We start from the raw sequence: 20,251 nt of genomic DNA on the forward strand, positions 1-20,251 counted from the left end.
TTATGCTTTGGTTTTGTTTTTTTTGTTTTTTTTTTTTCTCCTTTGTGATGAGAACTCTTTTTTTTTTTTTTTTTTTTTATTTATGGCTGTGTTGGGTCTTCGTTTCTGTGCGAGGGCTTTCTCTAGTTGTGGCAAGTGGAGGCCACTCTTCATCGCGGTGCGCGGGCCTCTCACTATCGCGGCCTCTCTTGTTGCGGAGCACAGGCTGCAGACGCGCAGGCTCAGTAATTGTGGCTCACGGGCCCAGCCGCTCCGCGGCATGTGGGATCTTCCCAGACCAGGGGTCGAACCCGTGTCCCCTGCATTGGCAGACAGATTCTCAACCACTGCGCCACCAGGGAAGCCCTATGCTTTGGTTTTTTGACCGCGAGGCATGTGGGATCTTATCTCCCCGACGAGGGATCAAACCCGCACCCCCTATATTGGAAGGCGAAGTCTTAATCACAGGACCACCAGGGAAGTCCCAAATGGCCAGAATTTAAAAACGGACAATACCAAGTGCTGCTGAGGATGTGGAGCAACCAGAACTCCCATACCCTGCGGTGGGATGTGAACGTGCAGCCAGAAAGCGTCCTGGCAACGCTGGAGGAAGTTAAACCTACCCTGACCACACCGCTCAGCATCCCTGCTCCGTATCACCCCAGTGAAAATGAATTTCCTTCACACAGAAACTCGAACGCAGGCTTGATGGCAGCTCTGCTCCTGATCCCCCAAAGCCAGAACCAACTCCGAGGCCCTTCAGGTGGTGACTGGCTGACCAAGCTGGTGCCTGGTGTGCCCCTGGCAAAGAGGGGGTGCTGAATTTCCGGGCCCTCTGCCTAACCACAGAGGCCAGACCTGAAGGCTGTGGCTGCTTTATTCCACTTACGTGACGTGCAGGGGAAGAGCCCGGGCTCCCCAGGGCTGGGCCGCGGGAGGGCTGGAAGGAAGAGGGGCCCCGGGGTCTGTCGGGGGTGGAAATGTTCTGTAGCCTGAAAGCGCTGGTGCCCACGGGGCTGTCTGTGTAAACACCGGCAGAGATGCACAGTGAAAGGGCGCATTTTCCTGTATTTACACAGTGGGAGAAAGAGGCAAACGCTGCCGCAGTGTCCACGGCCCCTCCAGGCCGGGTGGTTGGCGCGGGACCCTACTAGGGACCTAGCCGCCACACGCCCCGGTCCCTGGGCTCACCGCCCCTCCCGCGCCCCCGACCCTGCCCCGTGGGACCTCCTCAGGCCGCCCGGCTCCACCACCTGTCTCTTCCATGCAGGGGCGCGCGCGACAGCCCCGCCCGTGACAGTCCCCTCCCGTGACGGCCCCGCCGCTCAAGGGTGCGGGCTCGGGGCGCGGGTGGGCGGGGCCTCGGCGCCCTCCCCTTTCTCTCCGGGGCGGGGCGCGGGGAGGGGGGGGCGGTGGGGTGGAGGCGGGGCCGCGGGCACCTCCCACCAGCACCGCCTACGCGCCCCGGCCCTCCTCCCCCCTCCCCTCCTCCCTCCCTCCCCTCCTCCCCTCTCCCCCCTCCCTTCCTCACCCCTCCCCTCCTCCTCCCTCCCCGCCGCGCGCCCCCGCACCGCCCCCTCGCGGCCACGCGCCCTCTCTCGCCCTCTGCTCCCCGCCCCCACCCCGCGCGCGTCCCCGCCGCGCCCCCTCCCCGCGCCTCCCCTCCGCGCGCGCCCGCCCGGCCGTCAGAGGCGAGCGCTCCGGCGCGGACGCGGGGCGGGGAGGAGGCGCGGCGGCCGTTGCGGGCCGGCCCGCGGGGCTGAGGCCGAGCCGAGCCGAGCCGGGCCGGTGCACGGCCCGCGCCCACCATGCGGCGGCTGCGGCGCCTGGCGCACCTGGTGCTCTTCTGCCCCTTCTCCAAGGGCCTGCAGGTAGGCGCGCCCCCGCCCCGGCCCCGGCCGGCTCCCGCCCCCGTCCCCGCCCCGCCCGCCGTGGGGCCCGGGCCTCGGCGGGGGCGCGCGGCGTCCAGCCTGGGGCCCGGGGCGGGTTCGGGACTCGAGGCCGATGAGCGCTGCGGTGCGTGGCCCCCGGGGAGGCTGGGGGCAGGGAGGGCACTGGGGACTGGGGTGAGGACTGTCCATGCGGTGAGCGGAGCGGCCGGGCCCCGCGGATGCTGCAGGGTGGCACCCCTGCCTCTGGGGCTGAAGGAGGCCCCACCCCGCCGCGGGCTGGACCTGCTCCCGCAGGCCCAGAAGCCACACCAAGTCCGCTCCGCTTCCCTCGACTTAAAAGACCAGGTTTGTTTTTCTGTGATGGAAAACTTGGGACACACAGAACCACCCTAAGAAGGACATACCCTCCCCCCGGGCCATCCCCCAGCCAGCCCGAGATTAGGAGTGTGCCCTGACCCCACAGTGACCTTGGACGAATCACTGCCTCTCTCAGGACCCTGCCATCTGCAGGGGAGGCCCAGGCTGCCTCAGGTGCCAGCTGTCAGGAACCCTGTCACCTCTGCTTTGGGTGACCTGAGCCAGGCCCACATCAGAGTCTCAAATCATCCAGGCCACACCTACGACCTCAGTGCCCTCCAGGACCCCAGCCCCTGGGCGGAAGGAGACAGCCCTGATCAGAGCCCAGGCCACGGTGTTCCCCTCTGGGGAGAAGGGTGGGAGCCAGGTAACCCGGTGCTTGTCTGCGCCAGAAGCCCTCCCTGCCCGCCTGGGGCCTTGGGTTCGTGGTGGTCCCCACCCAGCGCTGGGCAAGGTGGGAGCTGAGGGTCTGTGTCCACCCCCATGCTGGGAGGCAGGGGGTACAGCAGCCCCCGTCCTGAGGGAAAGGCCTTGACCGAGCTGCCGCAGGGGAGGCCAGAGTCGCGGGTCCCGGACCCTGGGTGTCAGGCCTCTGAGCTCAGCCCGGGAATGGCAGATGGGCATGGACAGGAGAGGGGTTCTGGTGGGTTCCCAGTGGCTTGAGCCCAGGACCCCCCTTAATGTCAGGACACACCCTGAGCCTCAGTTTCCCTGCCTGTGAAGCACACTTCTGGGTTGGTAGTGAGGGTTGGAGGTCGTGGCGCATGTGGGTCCCTGGCCCCGAGTGACCCCCCCCCCAAGCGGCTTCACGAGGAGCCGGGCAGGCCCCAGTGGGGGAGCAGCTGCACAGGACCCACTGAGGAGCAAGGCCCTCCCTGTCCTGGGGGCGCACTCGCCCATGGGTGACAGGACCCACGGGGCCAGGGCAGGGACTACTCCTGGAGGAGGTGCCCACCTAAGATAAGGGCCCGGGGCTCGGTCACAGCTAGCCAAGTGCGGACGGTGTCCTGGGAGCGGGGCTGCCACGCGAAGGTCCGAGCTGGAGGGCGTCCGGCGGGACAGTGGGCAGTGTCCAGGGTGGGCCCTGCAGTCAGTCTGGGAAGCTTGGGTCCGGCCCAGGGCAGCCCCTGGGTCCAGTGCAGGCTACAGCGTGCCCTCCTCCTGGCCATCCCCCCAGGACTCCCAGCGCTGGCCCCCCCAGAGGCCCTGCCCACTTCCGCCTCGGGGCTTGGTTCACCAGCGGCTGGAAGTCCTCTGACCTCGTCCTGCCAGACAACAGCCCCAGCTCCCCGGCCCCCCACCCACTGTTCCTCTGCTTTCCTGTTTTTCCCTTTGAACAAAACTGGAGGAAACAGATGCAGTGGCAGGGACTAGTGGGCCTGAGAGCCAACCCTCTCCCTCTGCCCCAGGGCCACCCCAGGCCCCTGGAGCTCTCAGAGGTCCTCCTGCCCGCAGCCCCTCCCCGGCTGGCCGGCCGCGTGAGTCGGTGCTAGGGAAGCAGGAGGTGAGGACCCCGCCTCTCCTGGAAGAACCGTAAAAATGAGCACAGATGCCTGGGCTGGGCCTGCAGGCCCCTGCCCTGTCCTCAGTGGGGACCCGTTGGCCCCATTTCTGGGCCCCAGCCCCCAGGTGACTAGGACCCAGGACTAACCAGGACTGGAGCCGCTCCCTGGCCCGCGGGTGGCAGGGTGCGTGACCAGGGCTGGCAGTGGTTCTCCTCTGGGGCAGGCTGGCCTGAAGCCCCAGGCCCTCCTGCCCTCCTGCCCTCCTGCCCTCCTGGTCCCTGGGCCCGGGCCCTGTTCTCTGGGGCTCAGCTGCCTGGTCAAGGTGTCTGAGCTCTTGCACGGGACAGCGCCTGGTAACCCCATCCCATCAGCTGGCCGCCCCTGGACAGCAGCCAGTGAGGCCTGTGAATTACCAGGGTAGGGGTAGGGAAGGAAGTTGATGGCCCTGCAATCCCGGCTTGGGGGCTGGATGGGAGACAGTGCCCCCAGCTCCTGCAGGGCTCTGGGACCCTCCCACCCTGTGATTCTACCCGTCAGCTGGGGAAACCTGGCAGAGGGGCTGAGCCCTCCATAGAAGCAGTTCCCGGCCCACCCCAGACTTCTGGGACAGAGCCTCTGGCAGCAGGGCCAGGGGCTGCATGTCTTGGTTATCTATTCTTTATCGTGGTAAATTATACATCACATAAATTTAACCATTTTTAAGTGCACGGTTCAGGGGCATTAAGCACATTCACATTGTTGTGCAGCCGTCACCATCCGCCTCTAGAACCCGTCTCATCTTCCCAAACTCAAACTCCGTCCCCTTTAAACACTCATTCCCCATCCTCCCCAGCCCCTGGCCCCCCCAGCCCTTCTTGTCTCTGTGGATCTGACTCCTCGAGGCCCTCGCCTGGGTGGAATCACAGGATCTGTCTCATGTCTGGCTCATTTCACTGGACATGATGTTCTCCAGAGTCACCCATGCTGTAGCCTGGGTCAGGATTCTCTGCCTTTTCATGGCTGAATAATATTCCATCGTGTGGATGGACCACATTTGGTTTATCCACTCATCTGTCAATAGACAAGCGGGCTGTATCCACCCTTTGGCTTCTGTGATCGTGGGTGGGTGAGGCTGTGTCTCTTAAAGGCTCACAGGGTGACCGTGCCTCCAACCCCACGCCGCGTGCTGGCCCGGGTCCAGCCCGAAATCTCCACCAGCCAGGGGCACAGTGCGCGGGGGTGTGGGTGCTTCTCCCGCCTGACCTTGTGCAGAGGTTACCTGTCACTATGAAATGCGGGCAGGACAGGAGGGAAAATTGTTCAAAATCTCTTTATTCAGCAAAATAAAGAGCGTCTACCCCATATCTCCCTCATTTTGGAATTTATTTTTACCTGCCCGTGAGATTTAAAGGTCTGGGAGACACCAGGCCCCGGCCCCACCCATAGTGGGTAGGCGGAGGGGGAGGGAGACGTTGGGCTGGGCGGGTGCTGGCCCCCGGAGGGGGGGCACCCCTCGGGAAGGCTGGGGTCCGGGACGTGGGGTCAGCACCCCAAATGCGGCTCTTCCTCATGGCCCCCTCCCCCGCAGGGCCGGCTCCCGGGCCTCAGGGTCAAGTACGTCTTCCTGGTCTGGCTGGGCGTCTTCGCGGGCAGCTGGCTGGCCTACGTGCACTACTCGTCCTACGCTGAGCTCTGCCGCGGGCACATCTGCCAGGTGGTCATCGTAAGTGTCACCTCGGGCCAGGCCTGTGGGCTCCTGGGCCAGTGCTCCTGCCGTGGCAGCTTAGAGATGGCGCCGGCTCAGCGGGTTCTAAGACACATCTGACCGTGCCGACTGCAGAGCTGCCCCCGGCGGGCCATGGGGGAGGCCAGAGAGGAATGCGGAGGCCAAGGGGAGGCCGCGCAGATGCGGGCGGCCGGGGACGGACAGATGGACGGAGCCAGCTGTAGAGGTGTCCGGGAGGGAGACACTTTAGCCCAGACGGGGACAGGCAGGCACTGGGGGCCTTGAGGGCCCCTCCTGGGGCCAGGAGTCCAGCAAAGGAGGCTGCGGGGCATGGTCTTCGGGGCCTCAGACGGGAGACAGCGCTAAGTCGCCACCGTGGCCTCTACAGCAAGGCCGTGCACGTGCACGTGAGGGCGCGTGAGCCTGCGTGTGCTTGTCCACGCGAGTGCTTGTGTGCCCACGAGCGTGCACACGGGGTGGCTCACTGCTCCTGCTGATGCCCTGTGACTGGCTGGAGGGCAAGGTGATGCCAGCCGAAGGGGCCCTGGCAAACCTCAGACTCTGATCCCCCGGGCCGCCCTGCCTGGCCTCCCCGGGCAGGTTGGAGCCCTTGGCGAGCCGACCAGGGTTCTGAGGCCTCCATGCCACTTGGGGATGGACCTGGGAGGACCTGCCCTGCCCCAGCGGAGCTCCTGGGGTCTCGAAGTGGGAGCCGTGGGAGATGCCCGCCTTGAACCCATCCCCATTTGCCTCGCACCAGCCGGCGGCCTGGAGTTTCTCCTCCTCTGCAGGATGAGGGCATTCCTCCTGGGGGTCTGTGTGGCACCCCGGAAGGGCTCAGCAGGCCTGTTCTGGGCAAGGTCCCGGGGGGGCCACACTTGGGAAAGTCCAGAGGTGGCGGTGGGAGGGGCACGGGGGTCCAGAGCGGGAGAGCCCATGCGTCGGGACTTGTAAGGGGCCCATTGATGGTTGGCTCAGGCCTCCTGGGGGCGGGGCTGCCACCAGGCACCGAGGGCACAGTCCCAGCTCAGAGGAGAAGGCCTCGGGCCTCCCGGCCATTCTCAGGCAAGCTCGTTTATTCTAGAAAGGCTCACTGGGGCTCTCCAGGGGCCGGCCCGAGCTGGGTGCTGGACACATGGCTCTGCCTTCACAGTCCGGGGGGTGGGGGTGGGGGCTGGGGAGACCCGGGGGCAGGCGTGTGCGGGGATGGAGCCCGTCCTCTGGGTGGGGGCGGGGAAAGGCCCTGCTCTGGGGACCCCTCGGGGGTCCGCCTGGTGCTGGCAGTGTGTGGAGGGGCCTTTGCGGGCAGCAAGACCTGGGAGGAGGCATGAGATGGGGTCTGGACAGTGGCATGCAGTGAGTAGGTGCTCAGAGCTGGCGGGTGTTTTCTGAGTACCTCTTGTGTGCCCCCAGCAGCCCCCCAACATGCAGAGGACTGGGGGGCCCTGGGGGAGCAGAGGAGGAACCTGCCCCTCCCAGCCAGAGGAGCTGCAGCTTCCGTTTTCCCAGTGCCCTGGCTGCTGGGCCCCACGCTCCTGAGGCCCGTCCCTGGCGCCGTGGGGACACCCTCTCCTTTCCAGAGGAGACCTGCCCGCCTCATGGGGGTACCAGCCGTCTCCGAGATATTCCACAGCTTGTCCAAGGCCACTCAGTGTGTGTGTGGGGAAGGCAGGACCAGGGGCCGCGGAGCCGGTGCCCATGGACCTCTGGGTGCTCGACCGGGTCCCCACCACCGCCCAGTCTGCACACAGTAAACAGGCTGGGAGGGGAGATGTCTGATGGGTCGCAGGAGCCCTGAGGCTGATGGACACACTGCCCACCTCAGCTTCCGTGGAAGCCCCTCCCCACACTGGTGGGCGGTGTGGCCGACAGGTCCCTTCCCCCGCCCTGGCCCAGCCCTGCCGCCCACGCTCCCTGGCAGACCACCCCACAAAGGCCCTGTGGCCCTGGGGCTTTTGGGGGGTCAGAACAGACCCCTGTGGCGGAGGGCCTCCCTCCAAGGTGGCAGAATGAGTGTGTGGTCTCTTGGTTTTCCTCCTGATGAACGGCTGTCGTGGCCTCCTCCCTGGTTCCCATAGGTGAGTCCAGGGCCTGTGGCGCCTCCCGCCCCTCAGCACACTCTCTGCACCGCCCTTCCCTCTCCTTCCTCCAGGCCCTCGCCACCAAGGGCCTGGGCACCATGGCAATGGTGACGCACATCCAGGAGTTCACCCCACACTCGCTCCAGACTCCACGGCTCCCCCCACCCCGGCCTCACCTTCCTGCTCAGGTCAGCCCAGACCCCCAGGACTCAGGGGGCTGCAAGGCCTCGTCTAGAGCCGAGAAGGGGCCAGCGGGGGCGGCAGCTACTCCAGAGCCTGACCTAATTACTGCAGGAAGCTTCTCCCTGTGCATCTGGCTAAAGAAGGGGCCGGCGGGCGGGCGGGCAGGACGAGCCCCCGCCCCCCAGGCCACTTCCTGTGTCTTCCTCTCCTCAGTGTGACCAGTACCGCAAGGGCATCATCTCAGGCTCCATCTGCCAGGACCTGTGCAACCTGCGCCAGGTGGAGTGGAGGACCTGCCTCTCCTCTGCCCCGGGCCAGCAGGTAAGCCCAGCAGGTAAGCCCAGCAGGTAAGCCCAGCAGGGTCAGCCCAGCAGGTAAGCCCAGCAGGGTCAGCCCAGCAGGTCAGCCCAGCAGGGTCGGGCCAGCAGGTCAGCCCAGCAGGTCAGCCCAGCAGGGTCAGCCCAGCAGGTAAGCCCAGCAGGGTCAGCCCAGCAGGTAAGCCCAGCAGGTAAGCCCAGCAGGTAAGCCCAGCAGGGTCGGCCCAGCAGGTAAGCCCAGCAGGGTCAGCCCAGCAGGTAAGCCCAGCAGGGTCAGCCCAGCAGGTAAGCCCAGCAGGGTCAGCCCAGCAGGTAAGCCCAGCAGGTAAGCCCAGCAGGGTCGGCCCAGCAGGTAAGCCCAGCAGGGTCAGCCCAGCAGGTCAGCCCAGCAGGGTCGGCCCAGCAGGTAAGCCCAGCAGGTCAGCCCAGCAGGGTCGGGCCAGCAGGTCAGCCCAGCAGGTCAGCCCAGCAGGGTCGGGCCAGCAGGTCAGCCCAGCAGGTCAGCCCAGCAGGGTCAGCCCAGCAGGTCAGCCCAGCAGGGTCGGCCCAGCAGGTAAGCCCAGCAGGGTCGGGCCAGCAGGTCAGCCCAGCAGGGTCGGGCCAGCAGGTCAGCCCAGCAGGTAAGCCCAGCAGGGTCGGGCCAGCAGGTCAGCCCAGCAGGGTCAGCCCAGCAGGTCAGCCCAGCAGGGTCGGCCCAGCAGGTAAGCCCAGCAGGGTCGGGCCAGCAGGTCAGCCCAGCAGGGTCAGCCCAGCAGGTAAGCCCAGCAGGGTCGGGCCAGCAGGTCAGCCCAGCAGGGTCGGGCCAGCAGGTCAGCCCAGCAGGTCAGCCCAGCAGGGTCGGGCCAGCAGGTCAGCCCAGCAGGTCAGCCCAGCAGGGTCGGCCCAGGGCTCAGACGCCCTCGGTGCAGCCAGAGGGGCACATCTGCACGGCGGTCCCTGTGGTCCTGTGCAGGTGTACAGCGGGCTCTGGCAGGGCAAGGAGGTGACCATCAAGTGTGGCATTGAGGAGAGCCTGGACTCGAAGGCTGGGGCAGACATGGCCCCCCGGCGGGAGCTGGTGCTCTTTGACAAGCCCACCCGGGGCACCTCGATTAAGGAGTTCCAGGAGATGACCCTCAGCTTTCTCAAGGTCAGTTGGCCCTCCTGGGGGCCAGTCAAGTTCATGCCCAGGGACGTGTGACAGGGCAGGAGGCAGGCTGGGTGGAGGCCACACGGGCCAGCCAGGTGCCTGGCTAGCCCCCCAGCTCCAAGCAGACCCTCCCTCAGGGAGCACCCATGGGCTTGAGGCCCCGCCCCGGGGGCATCTTTGGGGAGAGCAGGAGGAGGAGGAGGGGCGGATGAGAGGTGAATGGGCCCCACCCAGTGCTCCCACCTCTGTGCCGAGGGCCCCAGGCTCCGAGAGCGCTGGGGGGGAGACGACGCAGGTGGGCTTCCGGGAGTGGCGAGGGGGCCTCGCAGGTCCCCGGTTGTCCCCTCCGTCCTGTCGGCTGGAGGCGGGGCTCCCCCTGCCTGGCGGATGCGCGGGGTCCGGAGCGCAGCCTGCTGGCCGGCTGGCCGACGCCCTGGCCTCCTCTCTCCTGCTCCCAAACCTCAGGCAAACCTGGGAGACCTGCCCTCCCTGCCCGCGCTGGTCGGACAGGTCCTGCTCATGGCCGACTTCAACAAGGACCACAGGGTGTCCCTGGCCGAGGCCAAGTCAGTGTGGGCCCTGCTGCAGCGGAACGAGTTCCTGCTGCTGCTGTCGCTGCAGGAGAAGGAGCACGCCTCCCGCCTGCTGGGCTACTGCGGGGACCTGTACATCACCGAGGGGGTCCCGCACAGCTCCTGGCCCGGGGCTGCGCTCCCGCCCCTGCTGCGCCCGCTGCTGCCACCCGCCCTGCACGGGGCCCTGCAGCAGTGGCTGGGGCCCGCGTGGCCCTGGCGCGCCAAGATTGCCATCGGCCTGCTGGAGTTCGTGGAGGAGCTCTTCCACGGCGCCTACGGGACCTTCTACATGTGCGAGACCACGCTAGCCAACGTGGGCTACACAGCCAAGTACGACTTCAGGATGGCTGACCTGCAGCAGGTGGCGCCCGAGGCCGCCGTGCGCCGCTTCCTGCGGGGCCGCCGCTGCGAGCACAGCGCGGACTGCACCTACGGGCGCGACTGCAGGGCGCCCTGCGACACGCTCCTGCGGCAGTGCAAGGGCGACCTGGTGCAGCCCAACCTGGCCAAGGTGTGCGAGCTGCTGCGGGACTACTTGCTGCCCGGCGCCCCTGCCGGCCTGCGCGCCGAGCTGGGCAGGCAGCTGCGCACGTGCACCACGCTGAGCGGGCTGGCCAGCCAGGTGGAGGCGCACCACTCGCTGGTGCTGAGCCACCTCAAGACCCTGCTCTGGAAGCAGATCTCCAACACCAAGTACGCCTGATGGCCGGCCGGGCCCTCCCGCTCTGCCCAAGAACCACTCCTGCCCTTGGCCCCCTCGCCCTCCCCGCCACCAAGGGACGGGGCTGCTCCAGGGTCCAGAGCCTGCGGGTCCCCAGAGCTCGGGCAGCCGTGGGGCTCCTGCCCGTACCCCCGCCACCCCCAGGGGTTTCTAGGCTCCCAGACAGGACTGTTCAGCTGGAGCAGGAGAGGGAAGGACCTAGAGCCCGAGCACCAAGGGCTGGCCGAGGGACCTGCCCAGACCAAGGTTTTGTTACTTTGGAGAACATGTGTGTAAATAAATAGATTTTCCGTGAGCACCCCGAGTCCCCACAGCCCACTCCAGACCCCAGCCTGACGGTCTGCGGGAGGGCGAGGGCAAGGTGGGGGGCAGCTACATCCTGGCAGTTGGTTGGCTGGGGTTATGACTGGAGCCAAGCACAAGGGCGCTGGAAGCTGCGCCCCCAACCCGGATCCGGTGTGGTTCAGACGGGGATGTAAGGGTGGGCTGACAGAAGTTTCCTCTCCAGTTCTTCTCTCGTAAGAGCTTCTACACTAACTTCTCCCTGTACTGCTTGCTGCACAGAACAGTGCGGTCCAGCCTAGGAAGGCTTCTCCACTGATGCCAATGAGCCACTAGGTGTAACACCCGCTGTCCGGGAAAAAGTCAAGGGTCCCCTTTTCCCTGTGCCCTCCTCCCCCCAAAACAGAAGCTGTGAGCCCAGGAGCCTGACCCCCTCACCCCCTCAACTCCTGCTGGGGCCTCAACCGATCAGACAGAGAAACGCAAGTCAAGACAGTTTATTCAAGACCCATTTATTCTCTAGTTCTGCCCACATGGAGACACCCTCCTTGAAAAGGGGTTGAATCCTTCCGTTCACTTTAACACCCTGTGCTGAAAACATGTCTTCTGAGGTTTCAACCCCGAGATCCACAGTCTTAAAGCACTGATTCTTAAACCTCATCTAGATTTCTCCCCTTGGATGGGGGGAGATGACCCAAACAGAGAAGAACAGCTCAGGACTGTGGGCTCTGCTCGCCCAGAAGACCTTGCAGCTCCCCTGACCAGCCGGCTGGAGCCAAGATTAGGGCCCTGAGACGAGGGGCGCCTGCTGGGCTGCTGCCACCGCAGATGGGCCACGCTGCTGTTGGGCGCCTTCCTGCCCCACCGCCACCGGCCCCCAACTCCTGTCCTCTTCATTAGGCTGGCTGTCACCTTTAGTTTCCCTGGAGTCTGGGGATTCCAGACAGTCTCTGCTCACACTTCTGGATCACGCCTGCTGCCTCAGAACTGCTGATTCACACTAGGGGGGAAAAGCACACAGAACTGCTTTTCAGCACACCAACGTTCCACACCAAAGTTATGTGATAAGCCTACAGGTTCTTTTTCATCACAGGACACTCCCAAGGCCATGACTTCCTCCGGCTGCCCACTGCCCTTGCCAGCAGACTGGACGTGCGTGGCCACCGTGCTGAGTCGGGCACACCCCCTGGCTCCCCTCCGGCACGTTCTCCTGGAGAATGAGGGCGGTGCCCTGGGCGCATCCACAGGATCTGCAGACAGAAAACCGAGATGACCCACTAGCCGCGCCTCCCCGTGCTGGATGGACTGGACCACAGTCAAGCCTCCTTAGCAGAGCAACTGGCTTCTGGAATGCAAGCACACAGCTGCTTAAGCCTCTTCAGCCTCTCCTGCCAGACACGCCAAGCCCTGCTCCCCTTGTCTGAACATTCCACCCAGTTTCTAGGGGAATTCAGCCAGGGAGGTTCTACCAAGTAGGATGGGACAGGAAACCCAGCTGCTGCCGGGCTAAAAGGTGGACCTACCGGAGGTACCGCCACCTGCCACCCTCTCTGCTCAGCAAGTCTGCTTGCTTCCGGCAACTAAACTGTCACCCCAACCCCACTCCAGTTGACAAGCCACAGCGCACGATACGAGGAAGCGGGCAAAAACTCCGGTAGCTGCTTAGTAGCGGCCAAGAGTAGCCAAATGTTCAAGATTCTCAAAAAAACAAAAAACAAAACACAACAAAAAACAACAAAATAAAGAGCACACTCCCAAAACTTGGTTTAAGAACCAACCAGACACATGCTGTGCAGGCAGCTCCCGCCCGCCCTATGGTCCCTCCCAAGGGCATGAGGGCTGGCTCTGAGGCTGGGTCACACTAGCTCTGGAGGGAGCCGGCTGTCGTGTCGTGAGGAGCCCCGGGCCCCCGCCGGCAGCCAGAGCGCGCCGTCTTGGAAGTGCTTCTTCAGGTGCTGCGGCCACAGCCACCCAGCCAGGCCGCCCGGGCCACAGGCCTGGCAATCTGCTGCCAACACGCCGTCTACCGGGGGAGGTGGCCGAGGTCAGGCCACTGTCCTGCCTCACCACCAGTTCTGCCCACGGTGGCTTTCAGTGTCAGCTACTTGGACATTCTCACCTCTCCTCAAAGCACACCCACAACTCATACCATGTGCTTGTATTAAAGGGTCCAAAAGTTCTGTCAGATCCCCAGCCAGGCACCCCGCTCCCAACTTACCTGTCCTGAAGCCAGTCCTAGAGTGACAAGAGCCACACCTGCAGGTCTATTCCACTGACCAGATGCACAGGACCGAGCTGGGCCCACGGACCTGAGAAATGGAATCCAATCTGTGAATCCCTCCCAAATTATTTTCTATAACAGGGTTTGTCAACCTCGACCCTATCAGCACTTGGGACCCGGTAGCTTCACTGCGGGGCCGTCCTGGGCACCACAGGACATGTAGCTACAGTCCTGGCCCCCACCAACTAGATGCCAGCAGCACCCCATCCCTTTCCTGCCCTGCAAGTTGCCACGTGCCCTGGGAGGGGGACAAACTGCCCTTAATCGAGAGCCACTAACCTACAGCTTTTGTTCAACCCTCCAACTTAAACATTTCAGGAAACAGCAAAATGCACTCTCCACCTGCAAGGAGACCAAGACACCCCTGGTTTGGGTGATCATTTTTTATAGGGTTACGGTCGGCCCGTCGAGGGGCTCCACAAAGGGGCCCGACTTCTGCCTCACCGAAAGGACAAAAGCCAGGAGCGAACCTCTGGCCTTCCTTCCAGAGTGACTCGTCTCAAGGTCCTCAGAGTACGAGCGCTCGTGGACCAGTGACTCTGGGCCCCCCTCATCCCCACCTAGGGTCCTACTCTGAACAGGGCCTGGAAGCCCCACAGGGCCTTGATACCAGCTCAGCGGCCCTCAGCCAGGGATGCAGGTCAAACTTGCCCAAGGATTCCTAAAAACTCCTCGCCAGACAGACCAACAGAACACTCATTTCCAGTAAGGAGACGCTCTCCTGGTCAATCCCATTGTGCCCAAAGCTTGCCATATGCCTGTACACATATCTCATTTAATTCTCACAACGAGCTTTATTTTATAAAGAAAAAGAATATCAGTGTCTTCAAGGGCCTGCGCACAGCTCCCACCGCAAGCGCACGTGGAAACAAGGTGCTCCCTCACGCAGCTTTTGGGGATGTCCGGCTACAAACCATTCTTAGTGCCCACTGTTCTGAGCACTGAGCGTAGAAATAGCCGCTTCCTCTCCGCCCCAACGTCACAGGTGCAGCAGGGCAGCCGCACCCGTGGTGCCGGCAAGTCCGGCATCTGCAGGGCAGTGTCCCTCGCGCCCGCCCAGCAGGCCTCCAGGAGGAGCTCAGAAAAGCACCGCCTCTCACCTTGGTCTGGACTGTGTTGGCTGGTCATTCTTGCCTAGCTTCACAGGCCAACAGCCGCTGTCCTTCCTGTACTGAACAAAAGTGGTTGGCCCAGAATCAGAGTGCAAGAAAAGCTGGCTGCCGTTATTACTGTTGCCAGTATTTAAAACTAGTGAAGGCTGGGCTTCCCTGGTGGTGCAGTGGTTAAGAATCCGCCTGCCAATGCAGGGGACACGGGTTCGAGCCCTGGTCCGGGAAGATCCCACATGCTGCGGAGCAACTAAGCCCATGTGCCACAACTACTGAGCCTGCGCTCTAGAGCCCGCGAGCCACAACTACTGAAGCCTGTGTGCCTAGAGGCCGTGCTCCAGTGAAGAGGAGCCCCCGCTCGCCGCACCTAGAGAAAGCCCATGTGCAGCAACGCAGCCAAAAATAAATAAAATAAATAAATTTATATATAAAAAAGAACTAGTGAAGGCTGCTACTGACACATGAACCCTTCACCTTTACACTGTCACCTTTCAGACCCGCAATGGGCAGCCCGAGGCAAACATTAAAAAGGGCTGCCTATGCCGGCACCTGGCAGTAAGCTGGTGTGTGACGAACCCAGGGGATCACAGTGCAGCCAGGAGGGCCCTCCTTAGAAATCTCTGCACCCTCTCCCAGGGAGCTACTAGTGAGGTCCTAGGTAGATCAACGGATCAAAGAAGTACACTAAACAAGGCAACACAGGAAACAGTTCTCTAGAATTTAGAAAAACCTCACGTAAGGTAGCACAGCTGGCCTTCGGAATTGTCTCTGTAACGTTTAAACCTGGCAACTTTATTTCTAGAGTTTCTGGCTGCACAACCCATGATAAAATTTCTTTTAAGAGAGAGTAACTACCCATGAATCCACCCAAAATAAGTCAAATTATTTCAGATTCTTAGGTGGTATTATTGAGCTCAAGCTGGAAACGAAAATTCTAGTGCCACCCTTTTTTAATCTAATGTGACAAATCTTCAGCAAGTCAGCCTTACTGAAACCCACTCACCTTTCTTGCTCATCACTGCACCAGCGGGTCACTCCTACCTGCTGCCGTCACACACCTGGCAACCTCGTGTTCCGGGGGCCCGCCAAGAACTAGGAGGGAATTAAAGTGCTTTTACACACGATAAGCTTCAGGCTGCCAGTAAACACACCCTCCCCCCACCGTCAGCACACCGTCAAGTGTCAGACTATCAATCAATCATCCATATGTCCACGGGCCAGAACGCTGGGCAGAGTCAAGCCTCGCTTCTCTCCGCCCCCTAATGACACAAATGCGCCACGGCAGCCGCATCTGCAACGCCTCTAGGGGCAGTGCCTACAGAAGATTAAATAACTCAAGTTTTTATTCCCTGACCACATGGGTGCCCTGGCCCCGTGCTTAGGATGTAACAAAAAAGGCATTCCACTAGCACAAAAATTATTCTTCAGCGCAAACCTGTCCCAGCACACGTGTCAACTCACCTGAGACCCCAGCAGGCCCCTAGTTCCCAGCAGGCAAACTCCCTAGAGAAAAAAAGAAACCCACGCTTTATAACAACCTTACAAGCCCACAAAAAGGCCCTTCACCCAGGCTTTGTTTTGCTGCATTTGACCTCCAGGCCTACACGTGTCTACACACCAAACCCAGATACCCTCCGTGTTTTACTCCCTGTGTAATTTGGGGGTGTGTGGAAATTGGAGGTTACAATACAGTGGTGCAGACCGCAGGTGATCAAGGGACCAGGCTATCAATGCAGTCACCCCTTCCACAAGGAGGCCACGGCATTCACACCCAGTGTACTGCACACACACACTGTAATTCGGAAACCGCCTCACTCTTAGAGCCCAGTAAGCAGTGACAACCAGTCCGTTTAAAGACAAAACAGACGGCTAGAAACATAAAGTGATTTCCTCAAGGTCGCAAGCAGGGAAAGCAGTGGCGCTGAAGGGGGGAATGGGCGATTTCTGAATGAAATGTCCCGACTCACCCATTAAACTACTACTGCTGCCTAGCCGTGTTCTCGAGGCTTCAGAGCCGGGAAAGTGCGGAGAGGATAGCAATCCGCGGCGCCCACAGCCCCAGACCCACGATGCTCTGCGGAGGCGCCGGAACCTCGCCGCACCCACCCGCACCAATACAAAGGACCTCTGCGCCCGCCTGTCCCGCGGGCCCGGGCGCACACCCGACCATCGCGACCCACTATGGAGACGCAGAGGGCGGGGCTCGGCCGGCGGCGGGAGCTGGGGCGGGCGGGGACCCGGGCTCCGGCCCCGAGGCCGCGCAGACCTAGGAAACAACCCACCCTCTCTCCCCGCCCGCCGCCCGGAAAGGACGCGCGACCGCGCGCCGCGATTTTTATAACGCGGACGGCGGCCCGCGAGGCCCAACCCGCGCCCGCCCCGAGTTCTCCGCCGCCGCAGCGCCCTCTAGCGGACCCTCCAGGCTGCACCGCGCACGTGGCGCCTCCGGACCTCGGCCGAGCTCCCCGGCCGGGCCTCCTGGGCTCACCTATCGCGTCCACGGGCCCTTCCCGAGCCAGCCCCTCCCAGCTGTCAGAAAGTCCCGCCTTCCCGCCCGCGCGTACGGCCCGGACCCTTGGCCGGCGGGACGGCACCAGTCAGCTTCTGCGAAGCACTTAGAACAGGGCCAGGCACAGAGGCACTTGATAACGTCTCCCGTAGTTACTGCCCCGACCCCGCGAGCGTCCCTGAAGCTGGGGCCACCTCTTTGTTCCCTGCAGAAGGGCCTCCCGCTTTCTGGGGAGCCTTGGCTGAGCTGCTGTCCCTGCCGCAGCCCCCCTGGAGCCCCTGCCCCTCAGGCTGGGTCTGAGGCCCTGCTAAAGACTTCACCTTTCCTACAGCTAGGGAACTCTGCCTTCCCTCGCTCAGGAGGGGTCTCCTGGGTCCCACCTCTGACACGGGGTAGGGGCTGCCAGGGGGCGCTGGGGAGCGACACTTTCCCCCCTTTGACAGGGAGACCTCTGAGGTGGGGTCAGGAAGGACCCGCCATGAATTCATTAGTCCCCTGAGATTTCTCACACGCCAACAAGTTATTGCTGACTTGGGCTACACCCCAGTGTAAGGTGTTGCCAACGAGGCAACAATCCTACAGGATTCTCTGTGGTTAGCAGCACCTGTCCTCGGAGCAGAGTGGGGAACCCCAGACCTGCCCCTCTGGGCAGCCTCTTTGGCCCCTTAGCCAAGAGCATTCCCAGCAGCACCCTGTCCCTGGGCAGGGGGGGTGCCCTCCCCTTGAAGCCCAGTGCAGACAGAAGGAGCATGGGGTGTGGTTTTGCGGGCACAGGCTTAGCTGGTTTGGGGAAGGAAGGACCCGTCCCCTCCCACCCACCCACCCAACAGCCTGGAGGAAGCTAAGTCCCAGCCAGAGGGACCAGCTGGCAAGCCAGAGACCCAGTTCTCCAAGAAGTTTCCAAAACCGGGGAGGGATTTCCCCTGCCCCTCTCACAGCATCCCTCGGCCACCCCCGGATCGAGTGCTCCACCACCCTGGCCCTGGCGCGGGCCGTCACGCTCCGGTCCCCGAGGCAGGTGGTGATGACGCAGTTGGCCACGCTGTTGAACTGGGCGACGGTGGCGCGGACGGTGGGAGCCAGGTGCTCCTTGCCCCTCTTGTCCCGCTGGGACCAGATGGAGCCCAGGCAGTGGTAGGGCACCACCTTCTTGAACAGCTCCTGGGGGCGGGGGAGGTCACCCGGCTCTGCCGCACCCCAGCTCAACGCCCACAGTCCCCCCCACCCCAGGCCCAGGCAGGGTCACCGGTCGGAGCTGGAGCTCTGGAAGCTGGGGACGTAGGGCGCAACCATCTTTGCTCCCAGCCCAACCTCAGCCTCTGGGGACTGCTCCCTGTGGGTCCAGCACAAACCTTGTCTCATACGCTCACGCCCACCCCCCACACAGCCCCGCCTCTGCTGCCCTTCCGGGGGTCTCAGCCCCAGAGTGTGGACCCCTGCTTTCCCAAACAAGGCTCAGAGTGGTCAAGGAGATCTCAGATGTTGGAAACTGTGACCAACGTTAAAATCATGTTTGCATTAGACCGAGTCTCTCCACTTCCAGGGATCTGTTCTAAACAAATGAAGATGTATGGATGCAGATGTTCCCTTCAGCACAGTGATGGGGGAGAAAAATAGGAAATGGACCCAACATCCACAGTAGGGGCTCTTCGGAAATTCTGATTCAGGGCCCCAGAAAATGCAAAAGAGGAAGAGGATGGACTGACCAGTGTCCACCAGGGGAAACCGGGTTCTGGAAGAGCACATGCCCCAGAATCCTCCCTGCCCGATTCCCGCAAAGGCACAGGCACACGCAGAGGGGGAGGGCGGGAAATGGGGCACCACCTGCTAGAGTGGGAGGACTTTGTTCTTTACTTAATTCTTAAATCCTTTAGAATTCATTATTTTACATTTATTGTCCTTGGAGTAAAAACCTTTAAAAAATAAAAATGAAATAATGTACTTTACTCCATAGATGAGTGCTAGATAACAGACAACCCTCCAGGTCCTCCCGTCCTGTCTCACCTCGGCCTGTGGGTGGGCCGCCCCACGACGGCTCCCAGCCTCCCTGCCTCTGCCACACATGCCTGTGTCGTCCCTCCCCTGAGGGTGGATGGGCTTTGGGACTGGGTTCAAACGAATAGAATTGGGCAAAAGGGATGGGCGGTTGTTTCCAAGACTGGTTTATGAAAAGTCTGTGACTTTCTGCCTGGTTCCCTCCCTCCTGTGTTCATTCTCTTTCCCTGTCTCTGTCTCCCTGTCTCTGGTCCAATGTTCTAGAGAAGCAAGATCAGGTATTAACGAGCTGCCCTAAGAGGCTCCAGTGCAAAGAACCGACACTGGGTCCTGGCCCACAGACAGGAAAGACCCGACCCCCGTCCAAACTGAATCCCGCCAATAACCCGAGAATGATCTCAGAGACAGACCCCACCCTGACTGAGCCTCAGCTGAGACCACAGCCCAGCCTCCTGGGGGACCGCGGGGCAGAGGCTCCCAGCTGAGCTGAGCCTGCCTCCTGGTCACAGACACTGAGAGGGGCAGTGTTTGTCCTTGTAAGCGCTAAGTTAGGGGATGCTGTCGCGTGGCACAGACACCAGGACGTCCTTCCAGCCCTGGGCCTGGCCCTGCCCCCCCATCCCCCCACCTCCGCTCCTCCCCGCTCTCTCCAGCCACACTGGCTCCTGTCTCACGTGCTCTCCGGCCAAATTCTCTTCTGCCTCCGAGTCTCTGCACCTTTGAGCTCCCCCCCAGCTCACCGCTCACAGAGTGTGCAGGGCTGGCTGCTCTTGTCTTTCTGGTCCTGGCATCAGTGTCACCGTGGAGGCCTTTTAGACCCCCAGGGGCTCCCGGCCCTTCCTCCGGGGCCCTGACTCATTTCCCTAGAGCACTTGGATTTGCTTTCCTGCTCTTGTCCATCTGCCCCTCCAGGCTGTGAGCTCCTGCAGGGCAGGGACCATCTGTCATGTCAGCACCGCCCCCGGGCCTAACACAGCCCCTGCTCAGGGTGAGTGCAGGGGGACAGTAGCTGAATGATCTATAGGGGGTCTCAGAGCCCCCTCCCGCCTCTGAGCAGCTCCCACTGTGTGTGGGCCTGGAGGCTAATAATAAAAGGTGCATGTTGGATCCGCGGCAGGGGGACGCCCAGAATGACCCCGGGTGTCCCTTCCCTGCTCCAGTTGCTCCATCCAGTAGAGTGTGCACAGCCTGCCCCCTGGTGGTCAGCCCTGGAACTGCATCCCCAGGCAGGAGACCAGAAAACTAACCACAGAACTTGTTGGGGGTCCTCAAGGCAGTGGTTCCACCGGGGCCGAGGGGGCAAAGGAGCAGGACCTGCCGGCTCCTGGGGGACGAGAGGGACCTCAGAGCCTCTCTTGCTCCCCTCGTTCCCTCCACTGTCCTGGTGTCCAGTTCACTCCGGAGGCCTCCTCATCCCAACCAGGGCAGTGACTCCACCCGCTTCCAAATGAGGACCCCCAGGCGCCAACAAGGAGGGTCTTGCCCCTGGTCCCCGATGAGTGGTCCAGTCTCTGCCACCTTCTGCACCCCACGTCCCCAGTCCCCCAAGTCCCCAGGCTGTCCCCTGCTCAGAAGGGCCTCAGGGGGTAGAAAGCACTTTCCAAGGACTCAGAGCACAGTGGGTCAGGGAT

General features: G+C 62.6%; 1 protein-coding gene, 1 long non-coding RNA gene and 2 other non-coding genes across 6 annotated transcripts; 1 reads left to right on the forward strand and 3 right to left on the reverse strand.

Moving 5' to 3' along the window:
• The first annotated feature begins 1,716 nt into the window (after window positions 1-1,716).
• DIPK1B (divergent protein kinase domain 1B) lies at window positions 1,717-10,739 on the forward strand. Of its 2 annotated transcripts, XM_057549007.1 has the most exons (6): window positions 1,717-1,850; window positions 5,301-5,435; window positions 7,591-7,707; window positions 7,916-8,023; window positions 8,972-9,148; window positions 9,614-10,739. In XM_057549007.1, the coding sequence occupies exons 1-6, from the start codon at window positions 1,788-1,790 to the stop codon at window positions 10,424-10,426; spliced, it is 1,413 nt and encodes a 470-aa protein (XP_057404990.1). In that variant the 5' UTR covers window positions 1,717-1,787; the 3' UTR covers window positions 10,427-10,739. The 2 variants fall into 2 exon arrangements, with proteins under 2 accessions (XP_057404990.1, XP_057404991.1); XM_057549008.1 differs by lacking the exon at window positions 7,591-7,707.
• Window positions 10,740-11,221: 482 nt separating this feature from the next.
• On the reverse strand, window positions 11,222-16,428 carry LOC130708472 (uncharacterized). 2 transcript variants are annotated; one of them, XR_009008718.1, is made up of 6 exons: window positions 16,084-16,428; window positions 15,578-15,619; window positions 15,120-15,208; window positions 14,108-14,173; window positions 12,945-13,035; window positions 11,222-11,976 (listed from the first exon to the last, which is right to left on the reverse strand). It is a non-coding gene; the product is annotated as an uncharacterized LOC130708472 (long non-coding RNA). The 2 variants fall into 2 exon arrangements; XR_009008717.1 differs by having other exon boundaries at window positions 14,108-14,178.
• LOC114235574 (small nucleolar RNA SNORA43) lies at window positions 13,904-14,037 on the reverse strand. The gene has a single exon (XR_003621723.1). It is a non-coding gene; the product is annotated as a small nucleolar RNA SNORA43 (small nucleolar RNA).
• Window positions 15,295-15,429, reverse strand: LOC114235578 (small nucleolar RNA SNORA17). The gene has a single exon (XR_003621726.2). It is a non-coding gene; the product is annotated as a small nucleolar RNA SNORA17 (small nucleolar RNA).
• Window positions 16,429-20,251: the final 3,823 nt, after the last annotated feature.

The sequence above is a fragment of the Balaenoptera acutorostrata genome, chromosome 6, assembly GCF_949987535.1.
Source record: "Balaenoptera acutorostrata chromosome 6, mBalAcu1.1, whole genome shotgun sequence".
Classification (NCBI taxonomy): Eukaryota; Metazoa; Chordata; class Mammalia; order Artiodactyla; family Balaenopteridae; genus Balaenoptera; species Balaenoptera acutorostrata.

Bases quoted from the DNA above. Each gene is read 5' to 3' on its own strand.
- DIPK1B (XM_057549007.1), top strand. From the start codon at position 1,788: ATGCGGCGGCTGCGGCGCCTGGCGCACCTGGTGCTCTTCTGCCCCTTC. The intron at 7,708-7,915 runs GTCAGCCCAGAC...TCCTCTCCTCAG, and splicing joins GGCCTCACCTTCCTGCTCAG to TGTGACCAGTACCGCAAGGG. The intron at 9,149-9,613 runs GTCAGTTGGCCC...CCCAAACCTCAG, and splicing joins TGACCCTCAGCTTTCTCAAG to GCAAACCTGGGAGACCTGCC.